The 21815-nt window shown below is 39.7% G+C and overlaps 1 protein-coding gene across 4 annotated transcripts in view; it reads right to left on the bottom strand.

Moving 5' to 3' along the window:
• kdm4c (lysine (K)-specific demethylase 4C) overlaps positions 1-20164 on the bottom strand; it is a 211723-nt gene extending 191559 nt beyond the window's left edge. For 3 of the 4 annotated variants that reach the window (XM_088915176.1, XM_088915193.1, XM_088915202.1), the window contains exons 1-7: positions 20054-20164; positions 16790-16847; positions 16595-16659; positions 2757-2917; positions 2223-2398; positions 1017-1131; positions 120-313 (exon numbers count right to left, since the gene is read on the bottom strand). In XM_088915176.1, the coding sequence (XP_088771302.1) occupies positions 120-313; positions 1017-1131; positions 2223-2398; positions 2757-2900 (629 nt within the window). In that variant the 5' untranslated portion in view covers positions 2901-2917; positions 16595-16659; positions 16790-16847; positions 20054-20164. Of the gene's footprint in view, positions 1-119; positions 314-1016; positions 1132-2222; positions 2399-2756; positions 2918-16594; positions 16660-16789; positions 16848-19095; positions 19155-20053 lie in introns of those variants that run through there. The other variant, XM_088915184.1, reaches the window with a different exon arrangement.
• Between the last annotated feature and the right edge of the window lie 1651 nt (positions 20165-21815).

Raw genomic sequence — 21815 nt, 5'->3', positions numbered from 1 at the left:
CGATTTTGATTCATCTGTATTTCTATGTAGTGACCAAGTAAGGATTTAATATAAACTTTTCCAAGATATCCTTGGGTATGCAAGAGATTATGAAAGGCAGAAATCCACATAGTTCTCACCATGACTTTGGTTCACCGAAGTGGAGGTAATTAATGCTGTAGAGATCCATGTCTTCAGTGTGCCAGGAAAAGCTAGTTTTCCACATTCCAAAATAAAGATACGGAGTGTTGACTCCTTGAATAGAAACCCCACAGTCTTCTTCGATGATGTCAAGAATGGAGTTCAAATGAGCAATGTTCCACTCCTCAACATCCTAAAATAAAACACATATTAAGAGAAAACTAACAATGAGGAAGACCAGTTCAATGAACGCCAAAAATTAAAGCACGCTTGAGCTCATTCGGCACACTAAACACACAGTTTTGCACAAGCAAAACATAAGGAACGACACAGAGAATACAACTTCAGCCGGAAGTTAAGGTAGCCAAATACAATAAATCCTGAAAAATTATTTAGTCAGATTCCCACAATTAACACCCGCCAACACCCGTTATCTCCAATACCTTTGTAAGTCCAGTCTCCATGCTGAGTGTGAAAGAGTAACACACTGCACTGCACACTGGTGTGCCAACAGCTTGAACCCGGGCTTTTTAAGAAAGGCCTTGCTTATCTTCTAAGGCCAAATCGGGCAAGTTGATATACACTACATCAGCTGCTGGCAATAATAGCATTTGTCATTCAATATTAAAATGTTATACAAGTGATTTTTTAATTAAAAAAACTAGATAAAATAAAAAATAAATACTAAAACAAGAATTCTCCACTCATTTTTGACAGAAACCCATTTCATAGGCAATTGATGACACGGACCAAGCTGGAACAGAGATTCAAGCACTTCTGTTGAACCATTTAAGAGCCACATCCTTGTGCATTGTAATGTACACCTGATATCAACAATGGATAGCTTTTTCACCCCAAACCACAGAGTTAACAAATGCCTGCAGGAGAACTCTTACTTCATCATACAAGCTGCCATTCACATCTGCTCCATAGATTGGCGACACAAAGGTCAAATTCTTCCAGTACTTCCTCTCCAGATCTTCATAATTGAGGTAGCGGGGTGTACAGTATCTGTTGCAATGCAAAACAAAGAAAGGAGTCTTCTTCTCACACCTCAAATCAGGCACAAAATCTAAATTATGGATTCACATTAGGATAAAGGTCATCATCTCTCATGCAGAGAAGTTTTTTGGGCTCATATTCAAATTGATAATGTTAAATAATTTGTCTGACGAGGAGCCCCAAGCTTGTCAGTAACTCCAAAATTATTCAACCTTAGCTTCAGAAATGACCAGAGTTGGCATGGCACCAGTTGTGGAAAAACCACATTATGACTTCAGATAGCAAAAGCAATCATTTTGATACTTTAATATTTTCAACAAAAATTTTGATATTGAAAAAGCCGTTTTGTAGGTGATTTATTTAACACGTTTTGGTCACCTGAGATAGGGTAATAGCATGTTCTTGTGCACAACTATTATTGATATTATCACTATTGTTGTCACTTTTCAAAATGGACATCTGGGTAGTTGTCTCTTTTGAAATAAAGTACATATCAAATTGCAAATTGTAATCTGATTCCTTACACATAAAGTTGTATAAGAACATAAGAAAGGTTATAAAGGTTGCATTAGGCCCCACTCGCTCACTTGGTTTCTAGTAATAAGGAGCTGAGAATTTTGAATATTGCGTTTTGAATAAATCAGGTTCCCACAAAGTCCTCTCCTTTCAAGTCTAAAACGGTTCGGTTCTTTAAGCTTTTTTTGGACATTCCCGGTTGCTCTTCTCTAAATCAACTCCAGAGCAGAAACATCCTTTTCGTAACACGATGACCAGTCTTTTTCACAAGCAGTTTCTTTAAGCTCCTAGAGACTATAGCTTATGTTTTTGCTACATGCGTGTAAAACTGCGTAGTTGTCTAATTTAAATGTAAACTTCCTCCTGTTTATCTAGCCCTAAGTTTTCCCTGTCTCATTTTTTAATCTGACTTACTAATTATCCCAGAATGTTGTGCATTGATATAACGAGGAAGAGGAGTGGTTATAGTGGCCCGAGTCGATGATGACCAGCCCCAGTCCCGGACGGTCACCGACACAGCTGGCTTTCATTCCAGCTGAGCTGCACATCTCCAGCGCGAACTCTCTGTCAGGCACAGAACTCACTTGTCGCTGTTGGCCAGCCGCCGGAACTCCTGCACGCTCAGGGGCTTCTTCTGGATGTTGTACTGCGTGAAGAGGCCGGACTGCCCGGCCACCATCTGCTGGATCGGCGCCTGTATCACCAGATCATCAATGTCGTCGTAACTGCGCCTCGGTTTCCAGCCCTTGGGAGGGATCACCTGAGGAGAGAGGATGTTAAAGTCAACTGACAAAAAAAAACAACTGACACCCCCCCCTATAAAGTCATGGCAGCACTGAGTTCATTCACTGTACCAATGGAACCTCATAGCAAATGACAAAGTGCCAGAAGGTCTTGAGTCACCTAGCATTCAGACATGTTGCATTCCCGTGTGTTACTATTAAGGCAGATGACATACATCAAAGAGACAGCAGCAGAAACCTAAAATCACACTGGCTTTTTGCCGTCCCTCACGGGCTTTTTTAAGACTTTGGATGCTGAACGAATGTTCCCTCGAATGTCACGAGCGCCGAACTCCAACCCAAACGGATAAAGTTCATCGTTGACTATCGCCCTACCTTGGCCAGACCTGCACGGTGAGCTCCTTGAGATTCCATGCTGACCAGGTACTTATTAAAGTCTTTGAACTCCTCCATGGTAGGCCTGAACGTCATGATTTTACAGGCCGGGTTTGCCGGAGAGTCTGCCTCTGCGTCGGCCATCCTGGCTGAGCGCTGCCCTGCGAGAGGGAAAACCCGCAAAGCGACTGAGTTTACACAGGACGGTGGGTCAAGACTTGTCAATACACAAGCAGGAGGGAATAATCATTCAAGCGGCTTGTTCAAATTCACCGTAACAGACTTGTAGACATTCTCTTCAATACCGTTTCCACTCTGTCGTTTTTTCATAAAAGTTAACAAACATCACTCATTAAAGAAGTGATTTTAATCCCTAAATTACAGTGGTTTACAACAGTGACTTTAAATAGACACACCAGATACCCCAAGAGTGGTTACAGTAAGACCTGGCAAGATACAGAAGAGGGTATATTGTGTATATGGGTGCCTAAATTGGTCTGTGGAGCAAAGAAAAGAACAAGGCAATAGGGCCTCTGCTGCTCACTGTTAGCAGGGTGATCACGCTGCATTCAAAAGAAGACAAATGACGGCAGTTCATGCGCATCGCAGGCCCCAGAATATTAAGAGAGAGGACACACTGTGCTATAGAGTGAAGTGTTGGTGCCATGCCCATACAATCAACTACAAATGTATCCACCGGAACTATCCGATGTTACCACCCCAGCATGGGATATAATGGAAAACAATGAAACGCAAGGCTCCTAACCCCACACAATGTCAGCAGTAAACAGTAACACTGACATGTTCTTCTGCCTTCTGTAAAGCTGGCTAATGCTTCAGGTGAGCCCAACTGTCTTATCAATCATCTCCTTCAAATGAAGAGCATCCTGATGCAATAAATGTCTTTATACCTTAAGAATGTTTTAAAAATAGCAAATAATGCATAGTCCATAATTTTATTATTAACTATTTCATATATATATTTAACCTACCAAAACAACTTTAATTTGGATGATAAATATGGTCTCCTGCAAATGATCCTCTCCAGTCCTACTGCTGTAACCGTTAAAAGGCCCTTTACCAGCAATGTATGCTATCTTAATGTGCAGGTGCTTGTTCAAACTCAAATGTCCAATTCCAGACTTTTATAACATTATGTTTCAAAGCTCTATCTTTCAAATAATGTAAAGCTAACTCTAAACACTAACCTATACATCAATTAAACTCAACAACTTTTTCAACATATATTATTACTTTTATAAGATAAAGACTTTGAGAGTTTTAATTAAGAAAGTCTAAAGGTTAAACTTATCATGAAAACACACAAGAAAATAATATTAAGACAGGTATGTAAAAACAAACTTAAAGTATTAAAGTGTACCCATTGAGATATTCCCTATTGGTGTATACTAAACGCAATTAAGAGACTGCCAAGATAAGGCTTTGGTGTCTTAGGATATTCTGACAGGTGCAAATGATTCCTCCAGACGAATGAAACATGTATTTAGAGATAATCTCCTGGATATAAAACATAGGAGCTTGAACTTTTCTACTAGGAAATCCTCAATGCTGAAAAATACAATCTTTTCTTATCCCACTGATGGACAGGATGACAAAACCAAGCCCTAAAGCCTTAAGAGGCAAATGAACAAATATTCAGAGTTAACCTGCTTCAAATACTGTTGGAAGCAGTAATTACATAAATTAAGGGATTAATCACTGCCTCAGTGACCTGGCATTTCCTTATTTATGGACGGATTTACAAAGCTTTTACATATCCATATCCTACAATGTAAAATATCCCAACTTCTCAGGTTGAGAAACATGAAGACACCACAAAGAAAGTCTGCAGTTCTGCTTTACAATACTACTGTAAGTGGATTAATTCAGATGTGGTCCACACCTAAAGAGAGGTTCTACAATGATGCACAATGAAAACACAATAGTCCAGTGTTGACACCAATAGCTCATTTTCACATAGATAATATGATATATATATATAGATGGAAAAAAGAAACGCAATATTTTCTGGAATGAGAATACTATAGTTATAGCTTATGTATTTTCACAAAAAGTTTTCAATTTGTTTTGAGCCCTCTGACTTTTACCCAACGAGGTCCAGGTGGAACAATTCCTGATCAGGTCACCTTTAAAAAGGCCTTAATTCAAAGTTTAGGTCACTGCAAGAAAAAGGCCAAACTTAGTCAGTTTTCTGTGCATTCCATAATGCCTCGAATGTCACCAGAAGCAAAGGAGAAGGCTATTGGCATGCCGCAGGCATGTGCCAGCGTTGCCAGACACTATGGAGTAAGCCGCTCCACTGTGTCCCGACTGCAGAGAAGGTTTCAGCAGACCAGCAGAACAGATGACCGTCCAAGATCCGGTCGCCCTCGAGTGACCACAGCAGAGCAGGACCGACACATCAGACTGGTCCACCAGGATTCAGCAGACTAGTTCCGAGAAAACAAGGAACTGGCTCTTTGAGAAACAGACCACATCCTGAAACGTAGAAGGTCACCCTTCTGGCACTCTCATATGCATCTAATCCATCTGCTAATCATTCTCAGACTCTAGTGGTAACAGAATAACTCCAGTATCAACAGAATGACTGTACAGTAGTTTGCTGTCTGCATGAAAACAGTCTGCAGAGCTCAGAGTACAATGAGGGAAATAAATTCAGAGCCAAGAGACAGATTTGCTTTCTTCTGTCAGTCACAGAACATCTGAGGAGGTAGCACAGAGTGGTGGAGTATTTTATTTGCTTGTGAATGCAAAGGCTTGCAAGAAGGCAATGTGTATAGCAACGGGATAGTGAACACTATGCTGACCGTTGCAATGTCCAAGCAAACTGATAGAGACAGGGAAGAACACCTTTGGTGCAGACTGAGGAAATCTATACAGTTTTTCATTCCTGCAAGAAGATCCAGAAGCACCAATCTTCCAGTAAGACAATGCAAGACCACATTTTGCAAGTATTACAATGGCACTGGAAGGTAATGCCAAGATCTTGCCACGGCCGGCTTCCTCTCCCAACTTGAGTCCAACAGAGCATCTGTGGAACCAACTCACCACAGATATCCACAGGATACTGCCTTGACCAGCTGCAGCTGCACAGGCAGAGTGGAGGACTCTGAATCTGTCCAGCACTCTGTACGTGTACCCTGAATCTGCTCATGTCATTGCATGAGTGCTGCCAGGAACGTGTTAATGCTCAGCAAGGACACACCCAGTACTACTGCTGCTTTGTAACATGTTTGATTCGACCGTGTATTAAATTCCATACTGAAAACGAATCATGATTTTTGTTCACATTTTCTGTGATTGAATTCAATATTTATGTTAAATGTTTAAAACATTTGATTTAATCCATCAGAATACAGTGCTGTATTTATGTTAATCCTTTATTTTACCACTAATTATTATATTATTATATTTAACTCACTTTAAGAATGAATACTTTTTAAGAGTAATGACCTGGAAAGTACCCTTTTTGTGCAGCTGAGCACTGACTGGAGCATTTTGAATGAAGCACCATGCTCCAGTATGCAACAGCAGTACCCCACCCTCAGCACCTTCAGTGCAGAATTCGTTATCCTAAACACTATGCCATGCTATTGCTTTGACATTGGACCATCAGATGTAACCTACTGTAAAACTCAACTTAGCACAAATTCAACAAATGCAAATTTGTATTATTGAATTTAAATTCAGACAACCTTATTTCCTAAAAATTAAGACATTTCTGTTATTATTAAAAATGTTTAATTGAATGACCCATTCAATTTTTTACATAAAATACAACACAAAGTAAGTACAACAAAGCTGAGATTCAGTTTTATCAAAAATAACATACAGTACTCCTTATACTGTAGCATTTTTTCAGCCCAAAGATTAACCCATCTTGGTACTATGTGAAAACTAAACTAAAAGAAAACTAATCATATCAATAGGATTGCAGCTCTCTTACACTAAACATTATACCAACTAAAAATGTTCTCTCACAAGCAAACAACGAGCATCAAGGCGATGATCTTGCAATATCTGCTTTGCTGGGCCAGCAATACTGTCCAGGTATCCATTTCCAGATTCCCAAATAGTGTCTTTTTTGATACGCTCAGTCATGACAAACACTCCAAAGGAGGGCAGAAAAAGCACAGTTAAGAGGCAGTTTCCCAGACACAACAGAAGAGGAAGAGGCTGCGCTGAGAATTTCAAAACCATACGGTGACAGCAGGTCATGGAAAAATAAAAACTGCAGAAACAGCACTTCATACACCACATCAATAACACAGGACCACGTATTCCACTAAAGAAACTGCAGCAGGGTCAGTCTATAGTCTATATCCCCCTCCATAGCCTCATGAAGCGGGATAAGACGGCTGTGGAAGATAGTCACCTGCAACTTCAAAGGACTACAAAAAGAGTTGCTTCTGTGGAGGGATGTTAAAATACTACTCACTGCACAGAGAGTGTGACAATGCTCAAGGAGAACAGAGGCAAACCTCTACTGTATGTGCCTCCTCTGAACTTCTTTTTCTTCCACCAAAACTGCACTCCAGAGCACGAGAACAACCTCTACAGCACATTAACAGCAACAGGGAAATTGAGAGGTTAGTGCTGAAATACCAGGTTTTAAGATCTAGTGCTCAGCAGCCATGTAAGACCCAGAATGTATTACTTTCATAAAGATGGGATCACATCTGATAAAATATTTTGTTTCCCTAATTTCCAAATTAAAGTACAGTAACAGATTTACACACATTAGGACAGCATGACAACACCAAAACAGGCTTTCTGCATTATTAAAGTTCACCTGTATACATAAATTAAGTGTAATTTCTTGTCCCAGAAAACAGCACATGTATATTTTGCCATTCAGCAATGTTTAAGTGTTTTACCTCTAAACAATAAACTGTATAAAACAAGCAACAGCATGCTTAAACCCTCTTTAACTAAAGACCTGGAAAAACAGTATGATGGACATGCTTCTAAATCCATAGGCCTTGCTGAATGTGACCCAAGGCATGTGATATTTGGTCCAACCAGCAATACACTATAGACACACCCACAATGGGATCAACATGTGGCAACAAAAGAGTCAGGCTCTGACAGTGGGAGCTTTAAAAATACATTGTAAGCACCATCTGCCTATAAACAAGCCAGCTTTTGTGTTTAATATAGTTTTGGCACTGTCATCTCATCCCACATACAGTAAAGGACGTTACTTAGTTGAAACATGACTTCAGATGCAATGTCAACATTTCCACTTCATGGCAAAAGAAGCCGGGAATACGAGACAGATTTAAGATGTAAAAATAAGGATGTTAACGACTTGTTAAATGCTTTTGGCATCGCTGAATGAAAAAGGACATTACAATGAGAGAAATAAATAGAACTCCAACATGTTATTTAAAAAAGATTAATAGAGCTCTAACAATTTAAGTAAATCATGTACCACAACTGCTGTCTAAGACAAGTGATGAAATATAATCATAACCAAAATGTCTTTAATCATGTCTTTATAGCACTTTCCATTTGGCTACTGAACTTGCAAGGCCCCAGTGTTATGCAGGAAAAAGGACACAAGATGGCACTATTGAACTAGGGTTAAGGAATATTTTGTAAAATCTGAACTAATCTCTGTGTCTAAATCACTGCATCTAATGTCAAATGCAGAACTCAATCTCTTGCGTTCAACAATATTACCTGTCTACTGTTAAAACAAATACCCTGAAATAGATCACAGGCAAAACTAATTTTATACCTTGGAGCATCTGCTCACGACCATAACGAAGGTAAAAAACCACAATGCCTGCTGCTCCAGCGACAGTATACAAACAACACATTGACTGCAGACAGAGCATAATGAATTACATGAATCAAGAGCATACAGTATGCACATCAGGGGTCATTCTTCTGCTAGAAACCATACCTTACACAGGACCAAGACAATTATTTTTCATGGTTTTGTGCTTAATTTGAAATTGGAAAATCTCTTCTATACCGTCAATGAATTTATTTTCTTACCGAGATTTAATAACCAGTCTGAGAAATTGGGACTGCCTTTCCCCTTTTAATGTTAGGTGAACAAATAAACTGTTTAGTCAATCAAGGTACAAAAAAAGCAGGGGACAAAGACATGCCTTTACATTCTTCATGCTTAATATCTGCATTCTGTAGATAAAAACATATGGTTTGTTTTTGAACGTTCTAATAATACACAGACCTCACATTAACCATATCATTATGTGTACTGTAATTCAGTATATCTTACCTTAAAACCCCTACAAATTAAATTTCCAAATGACTGCTTTTAAAATAACTGAGGTGCATAGAATACAAGCGCACAGTGATATGGCAGCATCTATAAAAGCCAAACAATTTTGTTAAAAATTGGCACATAAAATGAATCAAATATATCTATAACAAAATAATTTAGAGGATGCACTGGTTTTCTCATGGGGTTTTCATTTTTCATTTAATTTCATTTTCGTCTATGACATGAAACATTCTATTTGTTTGAATTTTATCATTCATTAACCACGAGCAGTGGGAATACGGCCTTTGTAAGCTTTGTGTATAAGCATTTATTTTTAGCTTATCAAATACAGGCCTTTACAGCATTTGGTCTTTTTTGCACTTCCTATCATATAGGCTCGAACACAGCACCCTCTAGAATTGCAAATTGAATTGTCACTGGAGCAAAATGAGTCACGAGTCAGCTCCTGCTGACCTAGGAGTCCTGTGCTGTATCGTAGAGAGGACGTTGGAACACCTGCAGGGGCTAGTTCATCTTACTGCACCAGGGCTACCCACACCCCAACCAAGCCAAGCTGATCCTAGAGCACTGCTGGCCCACATAACACCCTCACAGCAGCCTATCTGCAGGGAAAACAAGCTGATGACGTGAGACTGTGAGTAACTCACATAACAATACTAACATACGAACGAGAAATCAAACCTCCTCCTTTCCATGTTCATATGTGAACATGCTTAAGTGAAACTTAAACTGGAACAAAAGACAGAAGGAGTAAGATGAAGAACAAAGTTGTCGGCATCCTGATTTTCACCAGAATTCTCTGCCTGTGGAACACACACGTACTGTAGGGCTGAATCAAGTTCGCTAATGCAGCCCTTGACAGATCTCATGCCAGCCTAAACACATTCGCCTACTTGTGCTGCAACAGCTGTGGCTATACATGTTGGCGTTTCAGTAAAGAATGAGGCCACATTACTAGCTTCTGAATTAAATAAAAGATGTGTCTTTATTCACCTACTGTATATCGGAATCTCTCATTTAGTGTATATTAATCGGTTTCACAAATAAGGCCTCTTCATAACGTTTGTATGGGGTTTTGGATTTGTTATAGTTATTTTTTATAACAATTGCCAGTTTTAATTGCCTGACTGCTTACACAGGAAGCAGTACAGTGTGGCAAAAACAGCTGAAAAGCACTTTAAAGTACAGTATAAGGCCACGAACAGGAAATATTAAGTAGGTTTTGAGATGAGGGCTTAAAGCATTGTTCTTTTCTTTTCACTTTTAAGTAAATACAAATTTAGCAGGTTAGGTAAAAAAATTAGGGCATACTGGAAAAAAAGGTTTGACGTGAAGGTTGCATGTCCATGTATTAATACTTCAACCGTCTTCAATATGACATAAATGTGTGAATACAAATACATTAACAGTATGAATTTCTATAGAGAAAATATGCCCAAGCACCACAGAATGAGGCGAGAAATCATTAAACTAGCAGAAAACTGTGTATTATATGTATTATATGAAAGAATGCTCTGTTTATTTCTAGATGATAAAATAACATTAAAAATTATTTGTTTTTATTGTTAACCATATTAAATTAATATGTATGGAGAGATAACACAGCTAAAAACAAGTATTCACACCCTTCAGAACTCAACATGCTGTGAGCCAGTTCTGCTCCACTGACCTCTCAGACAACTGTATACAGTAGAACTGTTCAGTATTATGAGGAAATACAAATCAAATTCATATATTCATTCAATGAAATGCTACATGTATACTGCAATTACATGAAGCCAATGGAAGCCATATATTCATTCAATGAAATGCTACATGTATACTGCAATTACATGAAGCCAATGGAAACATTGAAGGTTCAATTCTACTTTGTTTTTCATTTAAAAAGAATGAGCAGGTAATCTATCAAAAAACACTTGTGCTGCAATGGCAACACACTGAGATTGACCATCCTGACATGAGAGCACACTACTTTTTCATTAAGAGGAAAGGAATGGTGATATCAATAGACTGAGTGAGCACCTGTTGGATAGGTTCGATTGCTTTTTTTCTTCTCAAAAGAGTGAGATTCTAGCAATGCAGCCTGAAAGAAATTGAATCGATGTGGTCCCTAAACTGAAGAAAGTAGGGAGTAGATATATGAGGTGGGGCTGCAGTTAGTCGAGGCTTTGGTCAAATTTGCATTAAGAAAATCTTAAGCAGAGCCTTTTGGCTAGAATCTCAGGTTCAGTTCCAATTCCCATCATGATAACATCCCATATGACACGGCAAAGTCAGCAGACTCCTGCTTTTTTATTTAGCATTGCTAATCACCTCGTTGGTCTTGCATTTACTCTCTCCTTTTTTTTAAAAGCTGCTGTTGTGAACTGTTTCAGAACTGTGATCAGAGAGTGACTGGAGATGATCAGGCCATATTGGACAACCTCTAAGACACAGGCGCAGACCAATTTTCTAGGTAGCCTCAGAATTCAGCAGCGAACGAGCGTCGCCAATCTTCTACCGATGTTTTTCTACATTATTAAAATAACTGGTACACAGATTACTGTGTTTATATCAGGATGCCTTGAAAACTCAATGAGTAAAAAGGGCAGTTAACATGCGTTGAGTACTTAACAACATAAAGCAGCATGGCCTGAATAAAAAGAAACATAATTCAATTTTATCATGTAAAATGTGGATGTGTTTCTGAACTCATTTTAAAAATGCACTCCCATGATTACAAAACTATCAGTGAAACAGCAGAAATCATAGAGCAGCCTGTACAGCTTTCTCTATCACAAAACACACAAAAAAAGTTATTTTGATCATTAGGCTTTCAGCTGTCACAATAAGAATTGTGCATTTCCACGCAGAGATTTTTGCCAAGTGCCAAGTTTTGTCCTTGGGCAGCCTGGCAGAACTGCACCTGTTCAGGATTGTGGGAGGCACAGAGGGAGGTGGCGTGCCAGTCGTTTCTGCTGTACCCTGCAGATTTGAAGATCTTCTGTGCTGGTGGACAGCATCTGCTCACCTCAGGGCGGGAAGCAGAGGAGATCGCGAGATCTGAAGGGATAACCCGTGACCTCAGATGGAGTAAACTCAAGGAAACCCTGTTCTCTTTTCAATTCTTTCTTTTCTCTTTACCTTTTAAGTGGGTCTGTGTTCAGCACTGATCTATTTTTGGTTGCGTGGGCAAGTGGGGTGAGGGGTCTGCTCTGAATTTTTGAGACATGCTTACTTATTACGAAACTGCCTATTAAGAACTTAGACCTCATTGACTTTATATTGTTCTTCTTTTTTTACATTTTCTCTCACTTATACCGGCACTTTCCCCATGTTTTTTTTCTTCTCCCTCCTAACATTTGTATGCAAATTATTTCTTTAGTTTTCTAACAGGGTGAAACAGAAAAATATCACATCTAACAAACAATTTTCTATTTGGCTTGTAGCAGGAGGCTTGGCTTGTGTCGTGGCAGTGTCAATGTCACAGATTTGACAAAGAAGGGGGAGCGATTCTTATTTTGGATGTTGCTTGAGATGAGGGGATGGTGGGGTCTAGTGGTACTAAAGAGTAAGAGTAAGGATTTCACCGACTGCTGTTCAGTTTTGCTTTTCAGCAGCAATGTTTTTATTATTTATTCCAGAACTTGATTCCTTACTGACTTTGAATTTCTTCTTTCACATACAATGGATGTTTCTATTTTATCCAGGAATGTACCTGACTACATTCTCCTAACAAACAATTTAGCTGTCTAGATTTGCTGCAAAACGAAATATGCAGTAGATATTACTCTGAGGAATGTCATTTGAAACACAGTGCTGGCAGATTTGCTAATAAGCAGTACTAGTTGGTAAAAATATATTTCTGGAAAAAAATGTTTTTGCTTGTGTTTATGCCACTACAACACTGAAACATTTTTAAACTCCTGTCCAAATTCCTGACAGACCCTGCTTGACCTCTTATACTCTTCTGGGCAAAGATATGAATGCTACCATCAATCACAAATGCATAATCAAAAGAGGCTAGTTTTTAGATTCTGGCATCTGCAATATCAAGAAATTGTATGTCTGCTCTGGGAGTGATAGTTACAGGCTGTGTGTTTAACCCCCCAGTTAAAAAATTTACTATTTTTGGCCAGGCATTAATCACACTCCACAATTGATTATAGTTTTACCTTCCAAGCAAGTGACCTTTTCTTTGTCTCCAGGAACAGCTTAAACTTGTCCAGTTAAGCAAATACATAGTCAGGGCTCAGAAAACCTGAAACATTCTGGTCTTCCAGGTCCGGCATGATATATTATTATTTCTCAAAGATTTCTCCATCATCAAATCATTGGCTAAATATTTTGGATGATTTTGGTGCTTCATTTTGGTATTAAATGAATAGGCCCAAGTCTGCATTACCTCAACTGAACACTATAGCGGAGAAAATTGACCCACGTCTGACTGCACCACTGGTCAAAAACGTTTCCTTGCATGCCATTACAGTAAACAATAAAATAACATTCTCAGACATGGAAACACTGACTTCAACAGATGGACTCATTGTCCCTGATTCACCTGAAATTCATGTCTCTATAATAATATGAATGAACGTGCTTCCTGGTTTAAAGGGGAACTGCAGTCCCAATTTCTCAGACCGGTTAATAGATCTTGGTAACGAAATAAATTCATTGACATTATAGAAATAATGACAAATTTTGAATTAGGCACAAAATTGTGAACTTTGTGAAAGTACTGTAAGTCCCCATGTTGACACAACTTGCATTCGAGTTCCCACAAATTGCCATGTGATGCGGCCCTTCCTGCTCACTAATCTCCATCATGAATAATATAACAGGATGTACAAGCGTATAAATACAGGTTGTGCAGCAGACACTTCGCCCCAGATATGTCCCAACGTGATCTATATGCAAAGTTAACAAGTAAGTACTATTTGTCGGCAAAACCGTCTCGAAATCGAAAGCAATATTTCTATTAGATTAAAAGAAATGTATTTACAAGCCTGCTTGTATACAATGTCATACTGTAGGTCCACACATGTCACTGGATGTTTTCTTGCCTTGTTTTGAATTGCAGAAAATGGCACTGTGCATACTTGGAAATTAGTCTATTTTGTGATGTAAATTACAAGTCACTATTGTTGCAGTTTGAAATGCACACATAAATGCTCATTCTATCTAAACCTGAAATATGAAAATAGCGTTGAAGTTCCCCTTTAAATTGTTGTAGTTCTATGGTTTTCCCTTTCTTCTGCTTTATGCTATTGGGATAGATTGCATTCTAGAGAATCAAAATTCATATGGAGAGGGCAGAAACCACATATTCAATTTTCACCTCCACAGTGTGAAAGCACTGCGGGAAGACTGGCTTTGTTAAATATTCCACTTGCTTTCCACATTAAACATGACTGTATCTTCATGCCCACGTGGTCTCACCATGTAGACTTCAATGTTTGCACTGCACTTCAGTAGTCACCTCTTAGATGTGATAGACCCCATAATTACATAATTAGTTAAGAACTGGCACTTAATTGAAAGACTAATGAAATCACAGAAAACTCGTAAAATGCCTTCTCGGCATATATTGCTGCCTCTTTTTCACAATGAATTGACAGAAGAATTCACAATCTTACAGATATTGTATTTTCAATGAAGATGGCTTTCAGTTTTAGCAGGACCTAGAATTCCAGTACAGGCTTCTGGGCTCTTCTTTCTAAACTAATGTCTCTGTTCTGCACACCTGTGTCATCTCCTCCAATGGATATCTATCTGATATCAGCGGTGAAGCAAAAGGGTTGGCTTCTCCAATTAGTCTTGCTGTTACAGACTTCACATACGCCCCTTGCAGGGGTTATTATCTGGAATAGGAATTTGAATGTTGCAGACAAAGTCGTCTTTTCCAACAATATTTGGGATAATACAAATTCAGCCTCGAAAAAATCCTGGAGCTATTGAATGATCCTTCACCAAGCTTCTCTGATCTGACATGTATAATATTGTATGGAGTTTGTAGTACCCTCTATATGCTCTGTTTGGGGGGCTTATAGGCTCTGTTTTACAGGTTTGGGGGTTTTAGAGGTTGTTAAATTCGGTAAATGGGTTTATTCCAGTTTTTCCATTATTGCATATAGGATTATTCCCTGTTCACATTTAGCACTCTTGCTGGATGATGGCTCTAATCCAGTCTGGGACTCTCTGCATTCCCTCTCCTGGCATCACCGGATTCTGGCCCATCTTGATATTATTTATTTAGCACTTTCAGCTCCTGAGATCCATGATGCCAGTAGGGAGGAAATGGAGACTGGAGTGCTGAGGCAGTCAAAGAATTAGTCCCTGCCTTTTAGGGGAGATTAAAAGCAGAAAGTTGGGAGTGGAGTAGCACTAAGGGGGCAGTGTAAGCGCAGTTCACGTTTTTGTGCAGCAGACCTATTGCATTTGACCATGCTTGGAAAATCAAATTTTGATCACCGAAAAGGAAGATGAACAGCAAATTTAAAACTTGCCTGTACAACTAAAAATAAAACAACTAATAGCATAATTATCAAATCAACATATACACCGTTTTCCCTTCACTTTGGAGTAACTTTAAATAATGTATTATCAGATCAAATTTAGTGATGCAAACAATACAATATTCAATTGCAAAGTAGTGTTATGGTCAATAATAATGATGCATTGTCTGCATTTCAAACAGATTTACATTTTAATGAGCAATGCACTATCTATCATTTTGGAAAAAGAAATGATCTACGTTTTCTTCATATTCCAAATTCTGCTCTTCGTAATGGAACGTTCCACAATCAATATCACAGATTACCGAACATTAGATTGTTCCATTTTTATTTATAATTTGTTTTAACATTTTAATACCGGTCCTACTTTCACACTCACCATCAATGCTTTCACTCTCTCACCTTGCATGTGTGTTGTGCACAGCAACTCCAAAACAGGGGCCCACCCTGACAGCAAGCCGGGATTAAACTAGCAAGGGTGCTGATCAATAGAGCTCAGAGATCTAGTGTGTTACCAGGAGAACTACATAACTACAGAACAGCCAGTGAATAGGCTTAAAACATGGTAACATGGCAGGTACAACAGTACATGCCACTCCCTGCACTGTGATAGAAGTTGGAAGGGAATATAACAAGTGGTGACTGATGCAGCATGAATTAATGATCTAATTTAAAAATCCACCCAATTTAAAGACTTCTTATTTCTGAGAATATCTATCCACTCACTGCCAGAAATGTGCTTATTATGGTAACAGTTGCAGCAGGCCACAGACTCTACAGATCACATGACTACTCCGCACCTGCAGGGGGCGCCAGTCGAAGAGTAAAGACGGGAGGTGCGAGTACTGATCTATAGAGGTGAAGCTGTTCGTAAAACGCTTTTTGAACATGCTTAAAGGTACATTATTAGAACTTATAATAAATCACTTTAAAACCCAAAACTTAATTACTTTGTCTCTTATACTGACCTAAAACAAGCAATACCCCTAAAATACATGTAATTTCACTGACGCATTTCACATTGGAATAATAATGATAATACTACAGTGTTATTATTCACCAACCTTAATCTCTTCCACAGACTCACATGCAATTCTTGACTCCAATGCAAATTCCTCACCTAAATTAACTGAAAAAAATAATGTTTTGGATTAGTTGTGCACCTTGGAGGTTAGTCTGTGTAATTATACTGCATACCCTCCCAGAAAAAAATTAAGAATTAAAATTATTTTTACAGCAACTTGAAGTGACTGAGATACCTTTGCTTCCTTCCTTTTAATGTCTCTTCAGAACCGTCAGACAGGTGAGAGCACAGACCTACATGAAAAAAAAACGTTGTTTTTAATACACTACCACCGGCATATACTGTACCTCTTGCAAAATTTACAAAGGTAAACTACTTTACTATGGCAATCTACAGTATGTGTTACCATGTTTTCACTGTTGTTTCACTGTGCCATCATCATGATAAATACAGTAATAGCACAAAAGGTGTGTTGCATAGAAATGTAGCTGCACACAGATAAACTACAATAGCTCTTTAAAATCAAATGCACATCACACACTTTTTATGCATAAACCCTAAAATGCACAGAACACACTTAAATGTTTGGGTTTCAGCAGAATTATATTAGGTTACCCTGAGCCCAAGACAGAGGTGAGACAGCGCTGGAGCTGAATCCTGAAGGATATTCTGGTTTCCTCTGATGTAAACTGCACTGCAGTTGCCACGACTATAAAGTTTAGAGTCATCTTAGCTCAGATGAAAATATGTCTATGTCACTTATTTCAGATGCTGTTGCAGCGTGGTGTGGCACAAAAATACCCTGTAAGAGCTATTTTCAACTATATCACATTGGATTTTTTTAAAAAAAAGCTTTTAGCAAAGCTTTTTTTCTATTCGCGTTATTTAAAAAAATATTAAACAGAAAACAAAAGTCATAAGACTTTTTCTAATATTATATAATTATTTTATGTCCACCTTCAAATTCTAGTACCTTCAAATGCTAGTATACGCAGAATATACATTAAATACCATATTTCATAATATATAGAAAAATATGGGACTTAACATTTAAAAAACAAGTAAATTATATTAATAAAAATATTACTGCAATCTACGGGTTAAACAGAAACTAAAAGAAACATGCATTATTAAATACATTATTTTTAATACATGAGATGTTGTCATATAACCACATTTCACTAGAATCCAAATTGATCATTTGAAGGATATTTTATTATCATTATTACCAATGCATACATATCAGCTGCAGTACAATCACATTTTTCAGTTTGTATCAGTAGCCCCACAATAGAAAAAAAAAAAGTCTGCTCAACATTCAAAGACAGGACATGTAGAGAAAATTAAGAAAAAAATACCTTGTTTCTTTAAGGGTTTACCGTTCTTCTAATCAATCAAAAAAGCATTTAAAAGCGACCACATAAACAAGAAGCACTCTGATTAAATCAGATACACTAAAATCTGGGAGCCTGTTCATGATGACAAAGCTGAAAACTCGATGCTGACATGGAATTGAGGAGTGCACTTCCTATTTCATTTCTTGTTGTTTTAGGCTAGAAGCAAGACTACAATAGCGTTAGAAATACACTAAAGTCAAAAACATTATTTTAATTGGGGGGCCAGGTTTGGTGTGTCATTTGTAGATGCTCATAAAACTAAAGCTTGAAGACCTAAAGGTTGCTTATTTTGTATTTCCTATACAGTAGCTCAACCAAAAACTGTAGAGAAAAAAGACAGATGTTTCACACATACAAAAAAGACTGATAATTTGCTCCACAATTTAACCTCACTTGTAACAGAACACGAACTAAAAGTCACTGTTACAATACAGTGCTGGTATTGTTTACTATTCAGAGCGTGACAATGGTCTCATATGAGTTCCTTATGAGTCTGTGCATTAGACTCTCTGGATACTGTTAAAGGGCCTTGTTGTATGTACAACCGGGGAAAAAATCACGAATAGTTGAAGGCAAAAGGGGTTATTGAAATGAGATGTAGTAGCAGCAGTAGTTGCATTAATACTTTTAAACTAGCAAAACCACATCGAACTGTAAACAAAATGGCTTCTGAAAAGAGCACGGCTGGCAGGCAGTAATTTCAAATAAGCCTGCTTCAAATCCACTTTGCACATCTCACATCACGCATCAAGGCATTTTTTTTTCCTAAGGATGAGGTAAAAAATGTTTGAATTGATCATTTCTGAAATGTATTGACATACCCCCGAGAACATTTACTGGTGCTTCTCTCGACTGAAAAAAAAACACGTCAAACTTTTATTCTTAACCGACCGGCACACTTCGACATAAGCAATACACCTCGACAGAGGCAATAAAAACAAACCCCTCTGTACAAAGTTACGGTAAAGCAGGCAGATCTAAGATCCCAGCTGTAATCTTGCTTAACCAATCGCTTTGCCTCTCTCTGGTTTCGCAGCGACAGCTGAACTTGTACGCACCGCCCGACGGTATCATTGATAAAATTCAATGGTGGGGGGGGAGAGACTCGGTGACTCTCAGAAGTAACTTCCAGAAGCCAGCTCACCGATATATTTTGTTTTTGTAAAGCTGTACGCCGTGTTACTGTGCACAGCGCCATGGCTGAGGCGAACAGGACTAGTTTCTCTGGCAAAGACTGTTTACTTTCGCTTCTCGCAGCTCGTCGCCGACTTTACGAGTCAACCCGGAGCAGGACATTTAAATCTGCCCTTAAACCAGGTAGTGCTGACCCCTCTGGTCGCCCAGGCTGTGCGCGGCGACAAACATCATCCATTTGGAGATACAGTATGGGGACGCGGGGGAGGGAGTGACTTGTCACCCCTTCAAAGTGACGGCACTAGTGAAGTTTAAAGCCCCCCTCCCAAATCCCGTAACTGTATGACCAAAAAAAAACACACACACACGCAGCAAGTGTCATAAAAATGCGCCACGGCCAGCAGCTCTTCTGCAACCTCCCGAGTCCTAACACACTCCCCCCCCTAACTACACACCACATACACACACTCCCAAAAAAAAAAAAAACACGATCGCTGAGCAGGTCCTCCTCGTTGTGTCCATACTACTGTCTGGTGACGATGACAGCGAAGCCCCCCTCCACCACCACCGGCACAGCAACAAAACCCACTGCCCCCTCTCGTCATGAGCCCCATTACATGACCCCCTCTTCCTCACGAACACGACGCGTCCACGGCGCAAGAGGAAAAAGGCAGAAAAAAGAGAGGGGGGGGGGGGGTAAAAGAAGAAGAAAAAAGGTCGGACCAACAAAACAAGGCTTAAAGCGGGCCTGTTATGAGGGATGAAAGCGTACGTTTTCACCAGGGGATCAGCGAGAGATAACCCCCCTGCGCTGACATCATGATGTACACAGTATTGCACATATCATAACAATAAAGCGAGACAGTTTGCAGTCAACGGGGTATTAAGTCGGTAACATAAAGCGATCGCGGTACATTGATCAGTCTTATGTCCGTTGCCATGCTCAACAGGGCGCTGGGTTATTTTACCTGATTTTTTGGTCGGTGTTTGTGTCTGTTTTACGTATATATTTCTCCCTGTGCTGTTAAAGTCCTCCGGTTTATGACAGCTCGGCTCTTTGCTCTCCTCCCACTACGAACTACTGCTGCTGCTGCTGCTGCAACCGAGACGAGCGGCAGTGCGCATGCCCGCGCGTCACGGGCACGCCCCCTGGAGGCACCTGGGGAGACGCCGCACGCTGCGCGGAGCACGGAGCTCAGTTCCGAAGGGCAGGCTTGGAGAGAAATCAGTGCACCTCCAGTGGGTTCCGGCCCGGTCCCCGGAGACTTCAGTATCTGCTGGGCTTCGGCTTTTCGGTCCCTGACGCCGTTCGTCTTTTTAACGGACCTGCTTTGCCCCGTTTTGTTTAGACTTTTTGTTTTTCGGTTTACCTGCTTCTGCATTCAGACCTTGCATTAAAAAAAAAATAAGACTTCGGCCCACTGAGCCAACGAACAGAATTTAATGCAGTAGTCCCTTCTCATCTTGTTAAAAGTTTACCCCTCTTTTGTTTGTCTTCTTAAGCACAACAGCTCTTAAGACGTGATTAATTTATTGGGGGAAAATGAGTGGGGATGACAATACATAAACACTGTCGAGGTGTGTTTCTTTTTCCTTCTGCAGAGGTCCGGCTGGTTTTATTTCAAGCTAGCACAACTGATTGAGAGGAATCGGGATGATTACAAATTGGCACATGATTGATACCGATGACAAATCCCATTTTAAAGAGCTAAAAGCAAATATAAATAATGCCTCATTTAAAATTTAAATCAGTTATCCTGTGATAAAGTTCTTGACCCCCCCCAAAAAAAAACACAAGAATTTCCATGACCAGGGTTTATAACCACAAGTTTATGTTTCCAAACTTAAAAACATCACAAACCTAACCTAATGTAATGTTAACCCTCACAAGGTCCAGGGTCTTTTAGTAGTGCCTTACATCATCTCAGTTCCTAAGGTCTTGGCACCCTCAAAACCCCCAAGCCCCCCAAGCAAGGCTCCCAGAACCACTTTTTCCCAGACCCCCCACTGTTCCTTCTAGCCTCCTTGAGCAGCACAGCATTCAGACCCTCAGTGCTGGTCTCTCTGACCATCAGGAGTGGGAGACTGCCGCTGACCTGCTGCCATCCTTCGCAGTCCCACTCCAAAGTCTGGGTCTCCTGCCCAGAGCCATGCCCGGTGTGTATTGCTGGGTCCACGGTCTTCTGTCACACAGGACCTGTGTGAAAAGGGCATCTGCATTCAGGTTCCCAGCTCTCGGCCCCACCTCAAAGTCGGAGGACTACAGAGCTTCCATCCAGCAAGCCTGTCTGCCCTTCAAACTCACAGAATAATAATGATTATTATTCCTTACACTTATATAACACTTTTCTGTCTGGACACTCCACTCAAAGTGCTTTACAGGTGATGGGGACTCCCCTCCACCACCACCAATTTGCACCATCCACCTGGATGATGCCACTGCAGCCATAGTGCACCAGTACACTCACCACACACCAGTTATCAGTGGGGAGGAGATCAGAGTGATGAAGCCAATTCATAGATGGGGATTATTAGGGGATTATTGGTAAAAAACAATGGGAAATTTGACCAGGACACAGGGGTAACACCCCTACTCTTTTCAAGAAGCACCCTGGGATTTTTAATGACCACAGCGAGTCCAGACCTTGGTTTTGCATCTCATCTGAAGGCAATGCCTTTTTAAAGTATAGTATTCCCATCACTATAGTGGGCCATTAGGACCCACACAGA

Source organism: Atractosteus spatula, chromosome 1 (genome assembly GCF_055471065.1).
Source record: "Atractosteus spatula isolate fAtrSpa1 chromosome 1, fAtrSpa1.hap1, whole genome shotgun sequence".
Lineage (NCBI taxonomy): Eukaryota > Metazoa > Chordata > Actinopteri > Semionotiformes > Lepisosteidae > Atractosteus > Atractosteus spatula.
Note: the sequence above shows the minus strand (reverse complement) of the source record. Positions and strands in the feature narration are given on the sequence as shown.